The sequence below is a fragment of the Triturus cristatus genome, chromosome 1_2, assembly GCF_964204655.1.
Source record: "Triturus cristatus chromosome 1_2, aTriCri1.1, whole genome shotgun sequence".
In the NCBI taxonomy this organism is placed as follows: Eukaryota; Metazoa; Chordata; class Amphibia; order Caudata; family Salamandridae; genus Triturus; species Triturus cristatus.
Window position 1 is genome coordinate 1,151,618,036 of NC_140580.1, and position 23,230 is coordinate 1,151,641,265.

The window sequence follows — 23,230 nt, forward strand, 5'->3', positions numbered from 1 at the left end:
GTGGGTGCGTTTCGGGGTGGCTTGGTAGCAGGCGGGGTACCAGCCGTTGTTGAGTGCGTGGAGGGTGGCAGCGTCGTAGGTTCGACGTGTGGTCTGGCGTCGGCAGGGGCCAGGGGTCCTGGCGCTGGGCGCGGTCCGGTCGCGCGCAGACGGGCTTGCCTTTGGCGCGCCTTCGGCGCACAATCGGAGCACCCGCTGCGCGTACACATGGGCTCCGCCATAAATGGCTTGGAGGGAGGAGCAGCTGGGAGGCGGGAGCGGGGTGGCGGCAAGGAGGGAGCGATGATAAAGAACGAAGAAGGGGGGCGGGGCCGCGGGGAGCAGCGGCGGGGAGAGCAGCGGGAAAACAGGCGGCAGAGAGGCACAAGACTGGAAAATATAGGGCACGACGATCACACAGTGAGCACAATAGTGGTCACAATAGTAGTAAAAGAAAAAACAGGGCAGTGAAAACACAGCACCACAGGCGGCAGCGAGGCACAAAAAACGGGAAGAATCACAGAAAAGCACAATCGGGGACACCTGAGCCCTGGGGGCAGCGGCGGACAGGAGACAGCAGCGGACAGGAGACAGCAGCGGGGACACCGGCACACTCTGGAGGAGCCACGCGGCGGGTGGAGCGACCGGCTCTGACGAGGTCAGGTCAGGTCCCAGCTCCCCGTCGCGTGTGCCACCGCCTAAGTTGCCAGTGGGAGGGAGGAGCAGCTGGGAGGCGGGAGCGGGGTGGCGTCAAGGAGGGGGCGATGATACAGAACGAAGAAGGGGGGCGGGGCCGCGGGGGTGCAGCGGCAGGGAGCGGGGAGAGCAGCGGGAAAACAGGCGGCAGAGAGGCACAAGACTGGAAAATACAGGGCACGACGATCACACAGTGAGCACAATAGTGGGCACAATAGTAGTAAAAGAAAAAACACGGCAGTGAAAACACAGCACCACAGGCGGCAGCGAGGCACAAAAAACGGGAAGAATCACAGAAAGCACAATCAGGGACACCTGAGCCCTGGGGGCAGCGGCGGACAGGAGACAGCAACGGGGACACCGGCGCACTCTGGAGGAGCCACGCGGCGGGTGGAGCGACCGGCTCTGACGAGGTCAGGTCAGGTCACTGCTTCAAAAGCATGCAATAGAGCCAGTCCCTATAGAACATCAAGGAACGGGTTGTCTACTCTGTATTTCCTAATCCCCAAAAAGGATGGGACTCTCAGACCAATACTGGACCTGCGTCCTCTCAATCTCTACATACAGTCAGATTATTTTCACATGATCACTCTTGAAGTCCTTCCACTGCTTCAACAATGCGACTTCCTTGCCACATTAGACCCCAAGGACGCCTACTTCCATATTTCCATACACCCGGCGCACAGAAAATATCTAAGGTTCACAGTGGACGGCCAACACTATCAATTCAAGGTTCTCCCATTCGGAGTAACCACAGCACCCAGGGTCTTCACAAAGTGCCTTGCGGTAGTAGCCGCACACTTGCGAAGACAGCAGATTCATGTGTTTCCATATCTGGGCGATTGGCTCATAAAAGCCAAGTCACACAGTCAGTGTGTTCACCACACTCACCAAACAATTCAGCTGCTACACAACTTAGGGTTCACAATCAACCACTCCAAGACACATCTACAGCCCTCCTACATACATCAGTATCTAGGGGTCACAATAGACACTTCTAGAGCTATAGCATACCCCAATCCAGCCAGGATAGCCAGTATGCAAACTCTCATCTCAAAATTCCAACCACAACACTCCCTTCCAGCACGAGTGTTTATGCAGCTCATAGGAATGATAGCATCTTGCATTTTCATTGTACCTCATGCAAGACTACAGATGGGCCCCTTACAAGAATGCTTAGCACGTCAGTGGAACCAGGCTCAAGGTCAACTTACAGATCTGGTATTGGTGGACAGCCGCACCAATCGCTCTCTGCAGTGGTGGAGCACACAAAACCTTTCCAGAGGGCGGCCGTTCCTAGAGCCAGTTCCACAGGTAGTGCAAACAGCGGACGCATCCCTCACCGGTTCGGGAGCCCATTTCCTAAACCACACAATCCAGGGCAGGTGGACCACTCAACAAAAAGTGGTCCACATCAATCACCTAGAATTACTGGCAATATGTCTTGCGTTAAAAGCATTCCAACCACATCTCCTCAACAAGACTGTCCTAGTCCACACTGACAATATGACAGCAATGTAATATATACAGAAACAAGGAGGAACGTATTCTTTGCAACTTTCTCTTCTAGCGCAAAGCATATGGAGGTGGGCCATTCCGCAGAACATATATCTTCTGGCAGAACACCTTCCAGGAGTCCACAACTATATTGCGGTTCTGCTAAGTCGTCAGACACAGCAAATACACGAATGGGAACTTCATCCTCAAGTTCTTCAATCAGTTTTCCAAATATGGGGCCAACCAGACATAGATCTGTTTGCCGCAAACGCAAAATGCCCAACCTTCGCCGCCATGTTTCCACACCCGTTGTCCAAAGGCAATGAGATATGAATGAACTGGTCAGGCAGATTTGCGTATGCTTTTCCGCCACTCCCACTCATTCCCTTAGCAACAGTCTCTCAAAATGATCCCAGTTGCTCCCACATGGGCACGGTAACCATGGTTCACAACACTCCTCAAACTCTCGGTAGTTCCACACCAAAAGCTACGTCCCTCCCCAAATCTGCTGCGCAGAACCATGGAGAGATAAGGCACCCAGATCCAGCACAGCTGAATCTAGCAATCTGGCTCCTGAAGTCCTAGAGTTTGGTTACCTTAACCTCCCACCCGACTGTATGAACATTATCAAAGAGGCCAGACGCCCTACTACTAGAGCTTGCTATGCAGCCAAATGGAAGCAATTCGTCATTTACTGCAATAACAACGAAATTAACCCACTAGATGCTTCTATTCAAAACATCATCTGCTATTTAGTATATTTACAAAAATGTAATCTTGCATACTCATCCATAAGATTACATCTGGCAGCCCTTGCCGCTTATCTACAAAACAGACAACATTAGTCATTGTTTAGAGTACCCGCTATCAATGACTTTATGGAAGGCATTAAATGGATAATCCCACCTAGACTGCCACCCTCTCCAGTTTGGAACCTACACATTGTTCTTACTAGACTCATGGGTCCGCCGTTTGAGCCTTTACACAAATGTGAATTGCAGTTCCTTATATGGAAAGTAGCTTTCCTTGTCACAATCACCTCTCTCAGGAGAGTAAGTGAGATCCAGGCTTTAACCATACAAGAACCATTCTTACAGATACATCGTAACAAGGTAGTTCTTAGAACAAATCTAAAATTCCTTCCAAAAGTAATCTCTGCTTTCCATCTTAATCGGTAGAGTTACCAGTATTTTTCCAAAGTCCTGATTCTGTAGCGGAGAGAGCTCTTCACACGCTTGACATCAAAAGAGTTTTACTTTATTACATCGACTGGACTAAAGCCTGTAGAAACACTAAACAACTGTTTGTAGCTTTCTCTCCACCTCATAAAGGCAACCCCATCTCCAAAGCTGGGATTGCCAGGTGGATAGTCAGATGCATTCAAATATGCTACCAGAAAGCAAAACGCACATTAACAATTCCCCCTAGAGCGCAATCAACACGAAAACTAGGGGCTTCCATGGCATTCTTAGGGAACATTCCCCTAGAAGACATTTGTAAGGCAGCGACATGGTCTGCTACACACACCTTCACCAAACACTATTGTGTAGATGTGCTGGCGAAGCAACAAGCTTCTGTAGGCCAGGCTTTTATTAAGACACGTTTTCAAACCATTGCAACCGATAAAGGTGACCACCGCTAGGGGAGACACTGCTGTACAGTCTATGCACAAGTATGAATTCTGCAGCTCAAATGCCTCAAACGAAAAATGCTACTTACCAGTATGCGTCTGTTCTTGGCATGTAGAGCTGCAGAGATTCATACTCCCACTCGCCTGCCCGGAACCTGTATCTGTTCCAGTGTTATGATACATTCACATGGACAACCTTTCTGTTTCTTACTAACTCCATCATTTCCCATCATGGCGAAAAGCAAACTGAGGATGGAGTCGATGCCCATGCGCACTATCGTCCAAGGGAGGAGTCACCTATCTTGTGACTACAAAAGACTTCTTGCAAGACAACAACAAGGTGCAAGCATCCGAGCCCAACACCAGATGGCGATCTATGCATAAGTAAGAATCTCTGCAGCTCTACATGCCAAGAACAGATGCATACTGGTAAGTAGCATTTTCTTTTTTTGTCAGTTCTGCACCACACCAGCTCGTACCCATGATCTGGTAAGGTGCAAAACCGCTTTTGTGACAGATGAATCCCAGTGGACCTTGACCTTTGGGACTGCAAAGAGAAGGGCTCTAACAGTGGGTTTTAAAGACCTGTAGGTACACATGTATTCTTCTGTATCCACATGGGAGGCTCCACACCCAGTGTGAACAATGCAAACACTTTGGCCGCATTGCTCCTACCAAGTAAAGACCTCACCAGCAGTTGGAGGTAGCAGAAAGATGAGCTGTTGGATAGTCACTGAGCAGGGACGGGCCCGAGAACCTAACCCAGATTTGGTGTAAACAGCGGGCAGTCAACAAGCATTCGTTTTACCTGCTTCTTTTCCTCTTTCTAATTAGGAGCTGGTCAGGCTGATGATAGAAAAACAAGAACACCCATCACCAACAAGTGGCACCAAACCCAGTCTACCTGCATGCAAATCTGACAGGTGGGTCACTGAGGACATTCTCCATGTCTGTCTTGAAGGGAGCTGGTGCTGTCGGTGGGTCTTCATGTGTGTTTACCTTTATATCTGTGTGTGATTGTTTCCGTCAGAGAACTATTCCTGGTAAAAGCTTTCATTTTGTATATGAGATGAGGCCCTACCAGTTGTTAAAGGCTACGGCAAGCCACTGGGGATTTCCTTGACCACATAGAGGAAAGAGTCCAGAAACTGAGGCCCCTAATAAAATCACAGAACAAAATGTTGACTGGAAATGTCCTTGTGTAAGTTATGGTAGTTGGCATTTATTTCCTTATTATATATGGTCACACTATCCATCATGTCCCAACCCAGTTTTACATGCTTTCTCTTTTATATGAACTATAGCTGTAATTGCAGATACACTGAATAAACGTGAAATCTGTACTGTCAAAATAAATAACGTGAGGTGCTGCCTGTAATTAGTTACAAAATATAATTAAACAGTTTAAGCCACTTTAAAAGCAGCTGTAATGCAGATTGTATGGAAGCCTATTAATTCATTTCTTATGGTGAAATCCAGCCTGTGCAATAAATAAGCATATTACCTTAGAGATCACTTCATCAACGAATAACTTTTCAGAAGGGAAATGGATACGAACTGGAAAGCTAGCTATGCATTTCACTGTTTAAAACACTTCATTCCTCTCCGTGACCTGGCTTAAACACATTCTGTTAACGTCTGTCAGCAGGCGTTGGGATGTAACTACTCAAGTTATGTCATTTTCATATTACATGTGTCCAATCGGATCTTATCTCGACTGCAGGAAGAACATTAGAAGTAGCTTGTCGTACATGGATTGAGGGCCATTTTTACTGCAGTTTAGAAATCTTTGATTGTATTATTATTTGTTTGCTTCTCCCAGCCTGGTGTGAGACACAGGCCTGATGGTGAGGAGATGTCTCGATAGAGTTCTGCTCCCCAGCCTCTAGCATGGTCTAAGTGGATGAAGCCCATGTTTTGTGCACCACACATACTGTTTCCAGCTGCCTGTTTGTAGATGCAGATGTCTGTGTGCTTGTACATTAATCCTCTCTTCTCCTGAAGTATCTGCAGCACAACGGATCTGCCTCTGACAGAGCGAGAAATGGAAATTCTGAACAAGTCCAGCCCAGCCCCACCAGCCGTCGAAGAGCTACCTAATGCGGATGAGGAAGAGGCCCCGCCAAAGCCCCCGCTCCCTGGGATCCGAGTGGTGGAACACAGGTATAGATCTCCAACACTCCATGTATTCTTCAGCTCTCTAGAACTCGTTCTTATTTGTATGTTTATGGTGCTCTCCAAAGGCGGTATTGGGTGTGCCTGACTCCAAAGCAGGTGTTTCTGCAAAAGAAACACAAAGCACTCCCTTTTGTCATGAGCAGGGTGCATGTTATTGCTGTTAAATTAGCGAACTATTGATTGCAGTGCCACTTTTCGGGTATGGCATGAAATCAACATGTTCCAAAATCTTGTCCACACATTTTGTTTTTTTGGGTTAGCAGGGGCAACGGAGGGGATATTTCGGGTTTCTCCTTTGTGTAAAAATTCTTGACTTTCCCCAGAAACAAATGTAGTTCATTAGGCTTTTTGGGTTGCTTTGAAGAAGGTTGTCATAGAGCAAACCCACATAATTTCCATACTGATTGTAGCGCTGCAGTGCAGTGCCTCACCACTGTATAAGTCTATGGTATGTAGGTGGAGGTCAATGCCAAAAGAATGGGATGAGGCTGAGGACGTAGGGCACGCCCACCAGTAGGTCTGGTCAGATATTGGTAAGCTAGTCTGTTTCGCATTGTTTCTTCTCAATGACAAAGACGAAGGAATTGTACCTGAAAACCAACTTAGCGCCTCTGTTAGGTAGACCCTGGATGACTGATGGGAGTTTAAAAAGTAATTTTTGTTTTATCTTACAAAACCCCCTCGAGTTTGGAGAGCTGGGGATAGTCTATTACTCCCCCAGGATAGGAAGGGATGAGGCCTCACTTTATTATAGCCTCAGACCATTGATACTTTGACCGAGAAGGCCACAGAGATCACCTAGGTCCAACCTCTGCAAAGTTGACAGAAAGCTCTGTTGATGCCTTACTAGAGGGTCTGTTTTATCAATCTATGTGGGCGTATGTTTTATTTAATTTACTTAACAATGCTTTTTGTTTTTTCCTCAGTCCTCCACCTGCATTACCACCAAAAAAGAGGCAGTCTGCACCGTCCCCCACCAGGGTGGCAGTTGTGGCACCTATGAGCAGGGCGACCAGTGGCTCCAGTTTGCCTATTGGAATCAGCAAGCAGGTATGACTCAAGTCCAGGAATGGTCAAGCACAGCTGGGCCGTACAAGCGGAGAGCACTGCATGCGTTGCACATGCTAATGAAGACACTGTATGTGTGGAATAGGTAGAGGGCATTGCAAACGTGGCATACGCTGAGGACACTGCACATATGACACTTTTCTGAGGACATTGACCCTTAAGAAACCAAAATAAAGCATATTTCGAGATTGTTTGTCGTAAAAAAAAATGTATTCTTTGGCCGCTGTGGCCTACTTGACTGCCCAGGAGGTCTTATAAATTCAGTGTTCAGATTTGTCGCACAATGTCCTATGTTATGAGATTTCTCTTTTACCTTCCTCTCAAAGAACCTTGTCTGTGAGGAAAGTAAATGCCCCCCTTAATATGGAATTAGTAGGGTCTCTGGGTTTAGGGATATCATACATATAGGTTTTGAATACTTTTCTTGTCCACATTGTTGCCAGAAACAAAGGGTGCTGGTAAGCAATTTGAGCATGCTTACTAAAATGCAGATAATTGTTGCATGTGTTGGCTGCAGAAACACATCCTGTGCACACGCCTGCCATCTAGTGTTGGGGTCGGACTCTACAAGTTGTTCTCGAAGAAGCAGGGCTGGACTGGGAACAGAAGAGACCTAGCTACTTGGCCGATACCCGGTGGAGCTACTCGGTAGCTATAGAGGAGATGGACTGTGGACTTCACCCTTGGCCGTCACCTACCCAGCCGGACCTTGGGCAGACTCTCCTTCGTTTCTACATCTTATTTCCCTGCTACCCCTTTTCTCTACCCCCTTTCCCTTGTAAGCTCCATTTATCTTGTCTTCTACGCTCTTGGGATGCTTCTCTAGTAAATGATGTAACTGGTAACTGTTGTAATTTTGTAACTTTGTGGAACCTTATGTGAAGCGCTCTGATACCTCCGTGTCTAACCAGCGCTATATCAATAAATAAATAAATAAAACAGAAACCGGCCCTGGCAAACTGCTCAGCCCCCCCCCCCCTTCCTCGCTGGGGTGAGGGAGAGAGCAGCCGAGCAGTGTGCGAGGGCCGGTTTCGGACAATTTTGTTACCGGGGGCGATATTGCTGACCCCCAGTAACAAAAACGGCCCCCCATGGAACCAAGACCGGCCTCCACCCTAGCGACCTACCGGGGAAACGCCCAGTGCCCGCTATGGCCAGTCAGGCCCTGTGAAGAAGTCTTTTTATTGTTGACATGAGACTGAGACGAGTCCTCTTCAAGAATGCCCATGTTCAACGGCTCCGTTGTTAGATTGATTTTATTCCCACCATTGGATTTGGACGGATCGCACCGCAGCTCTTTGCAACTCCAGCGGCCTCGTGGCGCGGTATAGACTTTGAGCGATTCATACTCCACGTTACGAGAATCCTGCTCTGCCTCGAATTCGTCAGCCGTTGGATTAGTGCCGGCGAGCGGCATTGTTTCACTGATTGAGGCAGCTTCATATGGGGGGGGGGGGGGCTGAGTTTTTTGTGTTGATTTCAAGTCTGAGTGTGGCTTTTCGGAGTCAAGGCAGCGTTAACAGGACAAGACAGGAAGGCGGCCCAAAACTCCCCTAATACACAACCAGTGGTGGGGACACCGTTGTGCCATGTTACCAGAGATTGTGCACATGGTTATTGTCTTTAGCTTGTGTGACATCTAGCAGGTGGAGGCTTTATCCTTTGAGGAGGAAACATGTCCACCTCAAATAATAATCCACTTCCCTACAGTCATGTTAAGAAACTAGTTATTGTTCGCCAAATCCTGTAATCCTACAGTAGGAGCAGTTTTTGAGTCAAAATGTTCTGCTAAGATTGATCTTATTAAAAATTGGAAGATAAGGGCTACTGGAGAGTCCTCCAGTATTTTCAACTATGAACCACTTTGTGAGCATCAGCATATCACAAATTTAAAGAAACACTTAATTACATCTTATACACCAGTCAAATGTGATCCTCACCCGCCTACTGGACACCACAAAGTACATTCCCTGCTTTGGTTTGCTAGTAACTATAAATGCAGGTATGTACTATGACAACCCGCATAGGGGAGGTCATGTGAAATTCTACCCTTTGTATCAACAGCTCAAAACGTCTCTGGTCACCTTCACAAATAAACTTACATTAAACTAGCACCATTAATACTGCTGCTAGCAGTACGTTGTGCTCCAAATGGACACAACAGGACCCACTTGAAGTCTAATTAGAGCTCGCTCCATCAGTAGTAGGCATGGTGTTTGGGAAAAAAATCTTACAACGGAAGACAGAGTAGGCTTGGAACAATTTATCCAGAAAAAATTAGATACGATTGTGTTGGATGTTAATGGGCAGTACAAAGAAAAGTGTAACAAGCATTGGTAAATGCATTAGGTTTCAGCTGAGCCGTAGACGGAATTAGATGTCCATTCACGGACTCCAATACGTGGCGATTGTAGAGACAGCACCACTCCTCCTTCCAAATCATATATCTCCGTCCCAGAGGACTGAACTAATATTTCCACATTTGATGTTGGCCATCTGCATTTGCGACAACAGGAATCTTTTCCCTATAATTTAAGTTGGTTCCCCAGGTCCCCAACCTCGTCTGTCCTGATGAAGACCCAATCTGATGCGTAGTAATTGGCACAATCATCCTAGGGTCGAAACGTCGACGTTACATGTCCTATGCGTCACATGCAAATCCACTCAGATAACAAGGAAATTTTGAACCCTTAAGTGGCTTATGTATTGTAAATAGGACCTTGTTTGTTGATTATTTTTATGTATTGTCCATTGTACATATTCGTTTTATGTGATGTGTTTTGTGCTAAGTATCACTGTTTCACTAATTGTTTCACTACAACCTGTGTTTTTTGGTTGGTTTACCCTGTAAATATTTTGGTGTTCTCGATACATTAATTAACATCATTCTATCAAGTGACTTGGATTCTGTCCTGTTTCTTTGGGTCTGTGTGTGTCCTTGAGAATCAAAAGTCTATTCAGCACCTATTAAGTTAGTCCTGTCCATACTCCGACAGAACCATTGTTTTGCACATACCATTTTACCCAGGTTCTGAGGGTTACTGGGTTGCCCCATTATCGTTAAATGTTAAGAAACTAGTTATTGTTCGCCAAATCCTGTAATCCTACAGTAGGAGCAGTTTTTGAGTCAAAATGTTCTGCTAAGATTGATCTTATTAAAAATTGGAAGATAAGGGCTACTGGAGAGTCCTCCAGTATTTTCAACTATGAACCACTTTGTGAGCATCAGCATATCACAAATTTAAAGAAACACTTAATTACATCTTATACACCAGTCAAATGTGATCCTCACCCGCCTACTGGACACCACAAAGTACATTCCCTGCTTTGGTTTGCTAGTAACTATAAATGCAGGTATGTACTATGACAACCCGCATAGGGGAGGTCATGTGAAATTCTACCCTTTGTATCAACAGCTCAAAACGTCTCTGGTCACCTTCACAAATAAACTTACATTAAACTAGCACCATTAATACTGCTGCTAGCAGTACGTTGTGCTCCAAATGGACACAACAGGACCCACTTGAAGTCTAATTAGAGCTCGCTCCATCAGTAGTAGGCATGGTGTTTGGGAAAAAAATCTTACAACGGAAGACAGAGTAGGCTTGGAACAATTTATCCAGAAAAAATTAGATACGATTGTGTTGGATGTTAATGGGCAGTACAAAGAAAAGTGTAACAAGCATTGGTAAATGCATTAGGTTTCGCCTATATGTTTATTAATAAGGTTTTTTTGTAAGTTTTAGCTTGGTGAGCAGTTAAGCTATTATAAATTAAAGAAAGCTTGAATGAGGCGGTAGGAGGTCAAACATAATATAACAGTCATTATGCCCATTGATCTGCATGAATGCCCCCGGCAACCAGAAGGTCACTGTCAGTGACACTACTGAGTAGAACCCTTCTAAAAGTGTTTCTAGGCAGAAGTTTAAAAAAACGAGGTAGGGAGGGGGGAGTGAGGTGGTGAGAGGAACGTTCAAGCCATGATGTGGAATGCGACGGAACAAAAAAATGCAAGCACGTCTGCGAGTGCTGCACAAGATTACTACCTCTGTGGTTGAAGTAGGCATAATCGTGCTAATGTAATAATAGACTGCTAGGGCATGGCCGGCAGAGCAGAGGTTTCTTTTTTGTGCATGGAAAGAGATTCTTTCGTTGAGGTATTTGGGTTTGATGTTGTGGAGGGATTTGTAGGTGTGTGTGAGAGTAGCTTGAAAGTTATTCTCTTCTCAACGGGGAGCCAGTGGAGGTCTCGCAGGTGTTGGGTCATGTGCTCATGTCGTGGGGTGCCGAGGACTAGTCTAGCTGCAGTGTTCTGGATGGGCTGGAGTTTGTGTAGCAGGGATTTGTTGATTCCAGCGTAGAGGGCGTTTCTGTAGGTCAGTCTGCTACTTATGAGTGCGTGGGTGACGGTCTTTCTGGCTTCGGGGGGGATCCACTTGAAGATCTTGCGGAGGAAACGGAGGGAGTTGAAACAGGTGGAGGCTACGGCGTTGATCTGGCGCGTCATGGTGATGGAGGAGTCTAGGATGATGCTGAGGTTCCGGGCGTGGTCCGTCGGGGTGGGTGGCTTTCCGAGGACGGAGGGCCACTAGGAGTTGTCCCAATCGGCGGGGGAGGGTCCAAGGACGAGGACCTCTGTCTTCTCAGAGTTGAGCTTTAGGCAACTGTTGCTCATCCAGGCTGCGACGTCTTTCATAATGCTATAAAGAGGCACCCCTTACACTTATGTGTTTGAAAGGTCTGGGAGAAGGGGGAAGGGACAGACTATAATTGCAAAAGCAACCTCCCACACGACCTATATTTCTTTAACATTGGCTTACACAATGCTCAAACATGGGGCTCTAATGATACTGATCCCCACACAACAACTTCAGTTTAGTATTATCTCATATTTTATAATTTTTTCTTTTTTCATTTATATCAATGATGGCTCTTATGAGTTGGTGGTATTCTGTTATGGCGTGCTTGTATGTGGTCTGGTCTTCAGTGGTTTTGCTGTTTCTCCATTGTTTTTCGAGACGTCTGCAGATGGGTCTGGCTTCTTGGAGGTCAGTGGTGAACCAGGCGTCCTTCAGGGGCCGTTGTCTGTCAGGGTGGCGGAAGGGAGAGAGCTTGTCTGCGCAGCTGTTGATCCAAAGGTGTAGTTCCGTGGCTGCAGAGTTGGCATCGGTCGTGGCGGGGTGGGGGTTGGTGGTCGTGGTTGATGGTGGACTTGATGAGTTCTCATCCAGGGGATACTCATCAATAGTCATAATCTATGAATAATCCCCGCCCATGTGCGGGATCCCGGAGCATATAGAAAATACATATATATACATATACATATGTGAAAACATATAAATGCAGCCTAATAATGTTCAAAACATGGCAATGCTGTAAATTACATATTTTTGCATAGTAGTGCCCCCGTAACCCGTAAGGAAAAAAGGAAGCATCAGGCAAATTATAACACAGCACTGCTTTATTGCCATAAAGCAACATGTAATTGTAGGCATTCGCCAGTAGGCTGCAGCAGAGTATCAAGAAACCAAGAAAACTGACACCCTGCCTTTAAGGCATTAGAGTAGGGGGACCGTGCCTTTAAGGCCTGCCTGTGACCCCCTGCTCCCATGATGCACTACAGGTGGCAGTTGGGCCAGTTCTTTTTTCCGGCTCCTTCTGTGAGGATCCTGGAGCTTGAGCTCTTCAGTTTTTTGACTGAATTTTGAATTACAGCTTTTTCAAGCTTTTTTCGACGTTTTCTGGCTTTTAAGAGCTAATTCTGCTGGTTTCAAGTGAATTTTCCAATTTTTTCCAGTCAGAATGTCTCCTTTATTTAGGAAATGCCCTTCTTGTGGCAATAAAATGGCACTGGTGGATCCACACTCGGTGTGTATTGTGTGTTTACCAACAAAACACGATCCTGACCAGTGTCCCCACTGCCAGAAGTTCTCAAAGCGCACTCTGAGGGACAGAGAGCGCATTAAACTGCATGCAAGACTGGAGAAGGAACTAAGCCGTCGTGAAGGCGAGCATTCCTCATCAAGACCACCTTCTTCAGCTACGCAAGTACAGAAACGGCGACATACCAGCTTCCCGGGCTCCAAAAAGACCAGGAGTCCAAGAGGTTCGCCGTCGACGTCGAGGATGCCGGCGAAAAGGCAGAGAACTTCGGCGTCGAGGGATTCATCCCACCATCAAGAGTCTCCGCCGCGCAAAAGTAAGTCGGCGTCGAGAGGCGGTCCTTCGGGCTCGAAGGCTGCTAGTCCGGTGACATCTGGACTGTCTCCGTCGACGTCGAGGCTTCCGTCGACGTCGAGACACTCTCCGCCACCCTCGAGGGGGTCGACGTCGAGAGATGCGGCGACGTACATTCCGCCGCGAGTGGGCCGGTCGCCGTCGATGGTTACCCCCACTCGGCGACATAGAAGGTTGACGTCGAGAGGAAGATCGACGTCAAGATCACCACGTCGACGTCGAGAGAGGTCGCCGTCTAAGTCGCCCAGTCGACGTCGAGAAAGGTCGACGGCGAAGTCGCCCAGTCGATGTCGAGAGAGGTCGAAGTCGCCCAGTCGACGTCGAGAGAGGTCGACGTCGAAGACACGGCAGACGTCGTGGTCATCTAGCCAGGTCCCAGAGAAGAGGAGATCGACGTCGAGGTCTCCGCGATCGGCGACGAGACCGCCGTCGAGACCAGAACGGCATACCTCACACTTGCCGATGGTGACGCAGACGTCGTCGACGTCAAGGGATTCGACGTCTAGGGCGAAAACTGGAGCGCCCGCGGAGAGGTCCCCAGGAGAACAGACATCATCTCCGGGACTGCACATCGTGCAAATATCTCTGGAAGGATCACCCGAGGCTCCAGAGCGGTTCGGACTGTCACCGCGCTGGTTACGAGATGTGGGCGCAGGCACATGTCAGAGTCCGGGATCGGACTACTCCCGCAGGTATTCCCCACCGCGCAGGAGTAAATCACCTCCGAGGGATCCAAAGCCAATTTCACCACGCCGGTCTCGTTCCAGGGACCGTCGCACCGCGCCAAATCGTCCAAGATCTCCGTCCAAGCGCAGATCAGGGTCAAAGGCTCACCATAGTGAACGCTCCCACAAGAGGCGACGCACCAGGTCGTCCACTGGGACTTCATCCACAAGATCCTCAGTCCGGGACTACTCTCCTACTTTTTCATCCACGCCTCCATCGCGAGTGTCTCCGGTGGATGACATTATAACTTTCTCGGACGTCCTGGGTAGAGGGGCGCAGAAGTTGAACATCGCACTGCACGTCCCTCAGGCACCCACTTCTGTGATCTTTGACACTTTACACATCGGTCAGCTCCCAGACCTCTGCTCCCGTTGGTGCCAGGATTGTTAGAACCAGCTATGGCCACGTTCCTTACACCGGCTACAGCGGGCTTGGTTCCTTCGAGAATAGCAAAGAAGTACAAGGCTCTGACCGAGGACCCTTTATTCTTGAGGGCGGACCCGCCAGCGGATTCGGTGATCGTGGCGGCGGCCATGAAGTCTCACTCAGCCTCAGTATCTGCTTCTGTCCCCCCTGAGAAGGACAGCAAGCTGATGGACTCCTACGGCAGGAGAATGTGCAACACCTCTGCCTCGCACATGAAGGTCGCTAGCGCTTCAGCCCTGCTGGGGAGGTATGATCGCTCCCTATGGGATTCCCTGGCCAGGTTCGTGGAGAAATTGCCTAGGGAGGACAGGCAGGACTTCACGGAGATCCTCCAAGAAGGCGGACTGGTGGCCAACCAAGTAATAAGCGCAGCGGCGGATGCATCAGACCTAGCCGCGCATGGCTACTCCCATGGCATCTGCTCCCGCCGTTCGGCCTGGCTCAGATTAACGGGCCTCAAACCAGATGCGCAGAAAAGAATTCTTAACCTGCCGTTTAATGGGTCATCGCTATTTGGAGCTCATGCGGACGACCAAATGAGCAAGATGAAAACGGAATTGGACACCGTAAAGGCTGTGGGACTGGAAAAGCGCAAAGAGTTCCGCAAGCGCTTTCGCAAGGGCGACAAACCTGCCTTTCACCAGCGCGTTCAAACGCCCCAATGGTCCTCTCAAAACCAACAGAGGTCCCAGTTTCAGCAAAGAGGGCGGGGCAGAGGAAGAGGAAATGCTAAACAGCAGCAGTCCTCTAACAAGCAACCTCCCAAACAGTGAAAACTTACTTCCTCCGCGCTCGTTCGCCACTCCGGTAGGAGGAAGTATCACCGTTCACCTGGCAAAGTGGAATGCAATTACAAACGACAGATGGGTGCTGAGTATTGTAGAGCGTGGCTACTTGCTGAGGTTCAAATCTCCCCCTCCGCAGGTACCCCCACGGAAACAGCCACTCCCTCCCAGCCAAAACAAGCTTTTAAAGGACGAAGTTGCCACTCTCCTCTCCAAAAACGCCATAGAGGAAGTTCCAAACAGGCAGAGAAATCAGGGAGTGTATTCCCGGTACTTTCTTGTTCAGAAAAGAGGAGCGATCGGAGACTACAGACCCATCCTCGATCTCCGCTTACTCAACAGATTTCTCAGAAGAGAAAAATTCAGGATGCTAGCACTGCACCAGATCTTCCCACATCTACACCAGGGGGACTGGATGTGTGCCATCGACTTACAGGATGCATACTTCCACATTCCTGTCTCAGCGAAACATCGGAAGTTTCTCAGATTTCACATCTTTCGCCAACATTATCAATACAAGGTCCTGCCATTCGGCCTCCAGTCCGCGCCACGAACGTTCTCAAAGTGCATGGCGGTGGTGGCTGCATTTCTCCGCAAACTGAAGATATTCGTCTACCCCTATCTAGACGACTGGCTCTTAAAAAGTTCCACTCCGGCTCGACTCCAGAGTCATCTCTCGTTTTGCCTAAACCTTCTACACTCGTTGGGCCTTCAGGTCAACTACAGGAAGTCGATCCTCAATCCTACTCAGCGGATCCACTACCTGGGCGCCTCTCTAGACTCCTCAAGCGCAAGCGTGTGTCCTTCGGAGGAGAGGTTATCCTCCATGCTGCAAAAAAGCCGCACACTTCTCAGCACGGAATATCCCACAGCCAGACAAGTGTCATCTCTCCTGGGATCCATGGCCTCGTGCATCTACATCGTGCCCAACGCACGTCTGCACATGCGTCCTCTGCAACAAGACCTAGAGGATCAGTGGGCGCAGAGGTCCGGCCGCTGGGAAGATCACATTACCCTTCATCAAGCCGCCAAAGATTCCATCCGGTGGTGGATGAAGCGCTCCCATCTGCTTCACGGCGTCCCTTTCCATCAGGCGCCTCCGACACAGACAGTGGTCACAGACGCCTCCATGCAGGGCTGGGGGGCTCATATGGGCCGGCTTCAAGTACAAGGTCTCTGGTCCGCTACCGAACAGAGCTATCACATCAACTTCTTGGAGCTACGAGCAGTCCATCTCGCTCTCAAGTCCCTGTACCCATCCCTGCAGACCGACTATGTTCAGGTTCAGACGGACAACACCACAACTGTTCTATCTGAACAAGCAAGGAGGGACCAGATCACGGGTCCTGTCTCTGGAGGCCCAGTCAATCTGGAAATGGCTTCTGGCGAGAAACCTGACGATCGTCGCTGTTCACCTGCCAGGGACCCTGAACGTGCAGGCGGACGGCCTCAGCAGAGACTTCGTCGAAGCGCACGACTGGGTGCTCAACGAAGACGTCGCTCAAGACATCTTCCGCTTGTGGGGCATACCAGACATCGATCTGTTCGCAGACGCGGACAACAGAAAATGCCCCGTCTTCGCCTCCAGGTTCCCTCAACGGGGGTCGCAGGGGAACGCGCTTTTGATCAGCTGGTCGAGGACATTGCTTTACGCTTTTCCTCCTCTCCCTCTCATCCCGGCTGTGATTCAGAAGTTCTACAGGGCCAGAACTCGGATGATCCTAATAGCACCGGAGTGGCCCCGGCAGTGGTGGTACCCAGATCTACTCCAGCTGTCGGAGGTACCACAGAGGAGGTTGCCATGCCTGCCGAACTTGCTGACCAAGGACAAGGGGAGAGTGTTCCACCCCAATCTCCCCTCCCTCCGCTTGACGGCATGGCTCCTGAATTCATCCAGTACGGACATCTAGATCTTCCACCGGACTGTATGAGCATTCTTCGGGAGGCAAAGAGGCCCTCCACGAGGAAGTCGTATGGCTTTAAATGGAAAAGATTCTGCTCCTGGTGTAGAGATAACACCCTTGATCCGATCCGGGGTCAAGAACAGGTTATTCTCCCCTACTTACTGTACTTGGCGAAGTCTGGGTTAAAGTACTCTTCCATCAGAGTACACTTAGCTGCTATTACAGCCTATAGGAAGTCTCCTACCCAGATCTCATTCTTTCAGATGCCAGTGGTAAAGGATTTCTTAGAAGGGCTTAAGAAAGTTTACCCACCTGTGAGGTCTCCTTCCCCTTCCTGGGAACTGAACATCGTTCTCTCTAAACTGATGGGAGCCCCTTTTGAACCGATTCATAAGGCCTCCTTGCAACATCTGACCTGGAAGGCTGCCTTCTTAGTAGCCATCACTTCGGCCCGTAGGGTTAGTGAAATTCAGGCCCTCTGCTGCAAGGAACCTTACACTGTGTTTCATGCTAATCGGGTGGTGCTCCGTACCCATCCGAGCTTCCTACCCAAGGTGGTCTCGGACTTCCACATTAACCAGGTGATCACGTTGCCCACCTTCTTTCCTCAACCGACCACTCCCCCGGAGAGAGCCCTACACTCTCTTGACCTCCGGAGGGTTTTGAAATTCTATCTGGCTAATACCCTTACTCTTAGAAAGTCAGACAGGCTCTTTGTGAACTATGGGCCCACGAATACCGGGCTGGCTGCATCCAAGACATCTATTTCAAGATGGATTGTCTCTTGTATAGCTTTGGCTTACCAACTATCCCACAAAGTTCTGCAGGGTAAACCTAGAGCACATTCTACTCGAGGGAAGGCTTCTACGGTAGCACTCCTTCGCAACGTTCCCATGTCTGAGATCTGTAAAGCGGCTACATGGCGCTCAGTCCATACTTTTACGCGCCATTACTGCCTAGATTCAGACGCGCAGGCCGACGCCCAGGTTTGGCAGGCTTCTCCGAGGAACCTGTTTGCATAACTGTAAATGCAAAATGTGTTTTGCTGTTTGTTTTTTAACAGTTTTTTGCTCGTCCGCGAGACTTTGGGTATGGGCTTGCTACTCTATTCATAGATTATGACTATTGATGAGTATCCCCTGGATGAGAAGGATTAGTTACTTACCTGTAATCCTAGTTCTCATCCAGGGGTATACTCATCAAAGTCATAAGCGACCCACCCACCTCCCCGGACGAGCAATGTTTTCTCTTTAAATAAGTGATGTATGGAAGGCAGATCTACTCAGGTGCGGAGGCACCGCCAAAAAGAACTGGCCCAACTGCCACCTGTAGTGCATCATGGGAGCAGGGGGTCACAGGCAGGCCTTAAAGGCACGGTTCCCCTACTCTAATGCCTTAAAGGCAGGGTGTCAGTTTTCTTGGTTTCTTGATACTCTACTGCAGCCTACTGGCGAATGCCTACAATTACATGTTGCTTTATGGCAATAAAGCAGTGCTGTGTTATATTTTGCCTGATGCTTCCTTTTTTCCTTACGGGTTAAGTGGGCACTACTATGCAAAAATATGTAATTTACAGCATTGCCATGTTTTGAACATTATTAGGCTGCATTTATGTTTTCACATATGTATATATATATGTATATATATGTATTTTCTATATGCTCCGGGATCCCGCACATGGGCGGGGATTATTCATAGATTATGACTTTGATGAGTATACCCCTGGATGAGAACTAGGATTACAGGTAAGTAACTAATCCTTCCTCTGTAACCTTGCTCCAGTTCCTTTGTGGCGGGCACCGTGCGGGCTTGTGTGCGGTCGTGGTCCTGAAAGACAAGTGAACGCAGTGGTGGTTTGTCCAGAGGGGCTGCGAGGTGTGGCTGAAGTGGATGTTAGTCCCTCCTGCGAAGATGGGGTCGAGGATGTGTCCGGCCTTGTGGGTGGGGGTGGTGACGAGCTGCTTCAGTCCAAGGTTGGCGAGGTTGTCCAGGAGGGCGGTGGAGTCAGGTTTGCTGCGGTTGTCGAGGTTGAAGTTAAGGTCTCCAGTGAATATGTAGTCTGTGTAGGCGATGGTGTTCGGTGCGATGAGTTCGGCAATGGCGGTGGTGAAATGAGCTCGAGGCCCGGTTAGTCAGTACGCGAGGGTGCCACACATTGTGTTTCTGGGGCTGGTCTGGATCTGGAGGTGGAGGTGTTCGGTGTTGGAGCAGAAGTTGGTCGCGCTGGAGGTGGAGAGTTGGAGGGAGCTCTTGTGTGCCATGGTCAGTCCTCCTCCTGGGCGGTGGGGGCGGTCTTTCCTCTGGATCTTGTAGCCATCAGGAATGGCGGTGGTGGTGTTGGGTGTGGAGACGGCTTGTGTCCAGGTTTCCGTGAAGGCGACGTCTGGCGAGAGGGTATCGAGGAGGTCCGAGATCTCTACGGCATGTCTTTGCAGGGAGAACATGTTGAGGAGGATGCACTTCAGGGCTTCAGTGGTTCGGGGCATTCTGCGTGGGTGCAGAGGTCTTGGGTTTGCTGTGGATGGTGAAGGAATGTCGGTAGTGTCTGCAGGAGAACTGGCCGTGGGTGGTGTTTGGTGTTGATAGCTGGCAGTTGTTGTTCCTTCCGGGGTTGGGTGCGAGGAGGGTGGCTGGGTCGTAGCGGTGGAAGGTTGGGATTCAGGTTCCCTGACGCTGGTCGGGTTGCGGAAGGACGCCATTAAATAGGGGAAGGGGAGGGAGGTGCAGCTGGGTGGCAGGAGTGGGAATAAATAAGAATAAGGCAAAGTAAAAGAAGAACAAAAGAATACGGCGACAAGCTAAAAAGTCACAGGGACACAATACATCCAATACCTCTGTCGGGTGCAGAGGTGGAAGGGGCAGCAGCGGGTAGGCTCAGTCAGTGGAGCAGCACGGGCGGAGAGCTGGGTCTGTGAGCAGGAGGTGAAAGGTCCAGAAATGTTTAAATTAATTTCATTGGTTGGAAATAAAGTATTTTTAAGAGAAATAAATCTTGGCAAGTTGCATAAAAATTTGTGTTCGAGGCATTTGAGCTGCAGATTACACACTGTGCATAGATCACCATCTGGTGTTGGGCCCGGATGTTGCAGTTGTTTTTCTCCTGAAAAGTCTTTGGAAGTCACAAGGTATGTAACTCCTCATTTGGATCATATTGCGCATGGGCTTCGGCTCCATCCTCAGATTGTTTTTTTCCGCCATTGGGCTCGGATGTGTTCTTCGCGCTCCGGTTCTGAACCGTTTTCAGTTCTTCTAATCGGCGCGCAATCCTTCCCCTTCCGCGGTATTTTTTCGACCACGATCTCCAACACTCAACGTGACTCATCATTCGAAGTCTTTGATTCCGGTCGTCGACGAAGGCCTTTGGGCCTACCTACGTCCCGGTCCTGGCTGATGGAAAGGACTCTATTTAAGAAGTGTCCTCGATATGGGTCGAAGTTTCCCCACACCGATCTCCATGAGGTGTGCAACCTCTGCCTCTCCCCAGAACACGAGGCAAGAGACTGTCCGGCTTGCAAATCCTTCCGTTCGAAGAAGACTATTCGGGACTGACGAGCGAGGAGAACAATGGCACACTCGTCGACTGCGATCCCCGACGACATCTTCGGAGAAAGCGTTGATAATCCGGAACAGCAGCACACCGTAGAGGGCCTCGTCAGCGTCTCCGAAGCCGACGATTCAGATGTCGAGGATATCAATCCAGCACAGAGGGGCGTGAGTTACTAACATCGACCCCCACCCTCGACGGCATCGAGAAAGGCTTCGGTCACACCTTCGCCTTGGGCCTAGGCACGACCAAAGACCCTGCTTCCCATACCTCGCTTTCGGGCCCGGTTAAGAAGCCTATTAAGCCTTCCGGCGGCTCGGGCTCGAGCCAGCCCACCGTCGGTGCAGAAAAAAACACTCCTCGGCACCGACACCGAAAAAGAAGATGGTTTCCTCCTCTGCGCCAAGCTCCACACCGAAGCACTCGGCGCGGAAGACTGGCACTAGCTCCTCCGTACCGACACCATCCCTGGAGCCGAGCAAAAATCCAAAGGCCCTCGACACCCACACCTCGAAGCCGAAAGTCATCTAGGAACTGAGGAAACAATCAGACATTTCTAAACCGCACGGTTCAAAACAGCGAACCGATGCCGACTCCAAGCTTAAAAAACCTACGGCTTTGGCGCCGAAGGATCGGCCCCCCACAGAGGAACTATTTCGGCATGACCCACTACAGAAAACACTGGTCAAAGACCCAAAAACTGGACATTTGATACTCAGCATCAAAAAGAGACCGCTGGACAAGCCTGCCCTAGCTCCACCTCCAAAGAGAAGAGACTTTGGTACCTCCCCTTTGAGACTGCCTTCAGGGGACGGGGACGGGCCACATGATCAGCCCACAGGGGACCCCACTCCTACAGGACGACCTTTACCCTTGAAGACCGCCGACCCCCCCCCCCCCCCCCCCCCCCCCTGAAGACACAATGGGGTTTAACCAATTGCTTCATAGGGCGGCACACTTCCACGGAGTTGATCTCCATACAGACCCAGTGGAGGAGGACTTCCTCCTAGATTTGTTTGACACTACACAAAGGGCCACTTCCATCCTGCCCATGCTTAAAGGGGTTATCAAGCACGCACTGGAGATCTTTAAAGACCCGGTCAGGGCCAGGGTCATCAACCCTCGCATCGAGAAGAAGTATAAGGCCGCCCCTACAGACCCCACCTACATCAGAGGCCCCGCAACACTAGACTCCCTAGTAATTTCCAATGCGAGAAAGCGTCCAAACTCCCAGGCATCACGTGAGGCTCCACCACATGATAAGGAGTCCAAGCTCCTGGACGCCTCTGGCAAGCGAACTGCATCCCAGGCTGCCAACATATGGCGCATTGCAAACACTCAAGCGATTTTAGCAAGATATGACAGGGCATATTATGATGAACTGGAAGCCATTATGCAACACCTCCCTGACAAATACAAGAATAGAGCCAACAAACTAATCCAGGAGGGTAAAGTAATCACCAGTACCTCCATTTGTCGACGTTGCCCTTGAATAAATGAAAAAGGACACAGACACAGCAAAATCCATGGGAGCCTTGCAGTCACAACCTCCCAGGCGCTCCTTTCGCCGCTCTTCCTTTAGAGGCAACTCCAGAGGCTACTCCTCCGACAGCGCCTCAACTTCTTATAAGGCCCCTATCCAATCCACCTTCACTAGGGGTTACCAGAGAGGCGGCTACAGGGGTAACAACAATAAAGGCAGAGGCAAAACTAACACCTCATGCTCTGCCTCCACCCCTGCCCAATGACTTCCCTTCACTCCCCCCAGACCATCCCACTCCGGTCGGGGGCAGACTCCACAATTTCCTTCCTGTCTGGACTACCATCACCTCAGACAAATGGGTAACACTGATAATTCGGTCAGGCTACTCCCTCAAACCAACATCTACCTCCCCCAAATATTCCACCCAAACAGCGCCCAATGTCACAGGAACATTTGTCACTTCTAAAGCAGGAGGTAATCTCCCTCCTACAAAAGAGTGCAATAGAACCAGTTCCTGCCCACCAACAAAATCTAGGAGTTTACTCCCTATATTTTCTCATACCAAAAAGGGACGACACTCTAAGGCCCATCCTGGACCTCAGACCCCTAAACCACTACATACACTCAGACCGTTTCCACATGGTCACACTACAGCAGTTACTTCCCCTACTCTCCAAGACCGACTTCCTTGCCACCCTAGACCTCAAGGACGCCTATTTCCACATTCCCGTTCACAAAGCTCACAGGAAGTTTCTCAGATTTGTAGTGGACGGTCAACACTATCAATTCAAAGTACTCCCCTTCGGAGTCACCACAGCACCACGGGTGTTTACCAAGTGCCTAGCGGTAGTGGCAGCACACCTGCGAAGACAACACACCCACGTCTTCCCATACCTAGACGACTGCCTCATAAAAGCCAGCTCATACAACCAGTGTGTACAACACACTCACGCCACTATCCAACTACTTCACGAACTGGGCTTCACAGTAAATCACATGAAGTCCCATCTGCAACCGTCCCACGTAAAACAATACCTCGGTGCCACCATAGACACCTCAAAAGCGCTAGTCTATTCC

The 23,230-nt window shown here is 49.4% G+C and overlaps 1 protein-coding gene across 3 annotated transcripts in view; it reads left to right on the top strand.

Moving 5' to 3' along the window:
- Nucleotides 1–23,230, top strand: part of RAPGEF1 (Rap guanine nucleotide exchange factor 1) — a 703,893-nt gene that overhangs the window by 319,864 nt on the left and 360,799 nt on the right. For all 3 annotated transcript variants that reach the window (XM_085613927.1, XM_085613929.1, XM_085613930.1), the window contains exons 5-7: nt 4,637–4,725; nt 5,807–5,965; nt 6,907–7,030. In XM_085613927.1, coding sequence (XP_085470053.1) covers nt 4,637–4,725; nt 5,807–5,965; nt 6,907–7,030 — 372 coding nt within the window. The remainder of the gene's footprint in view (nt 1–4,636; nt 4,726–5,806; nt 5,966–6,906; nt 7,031–23,230) is intronic.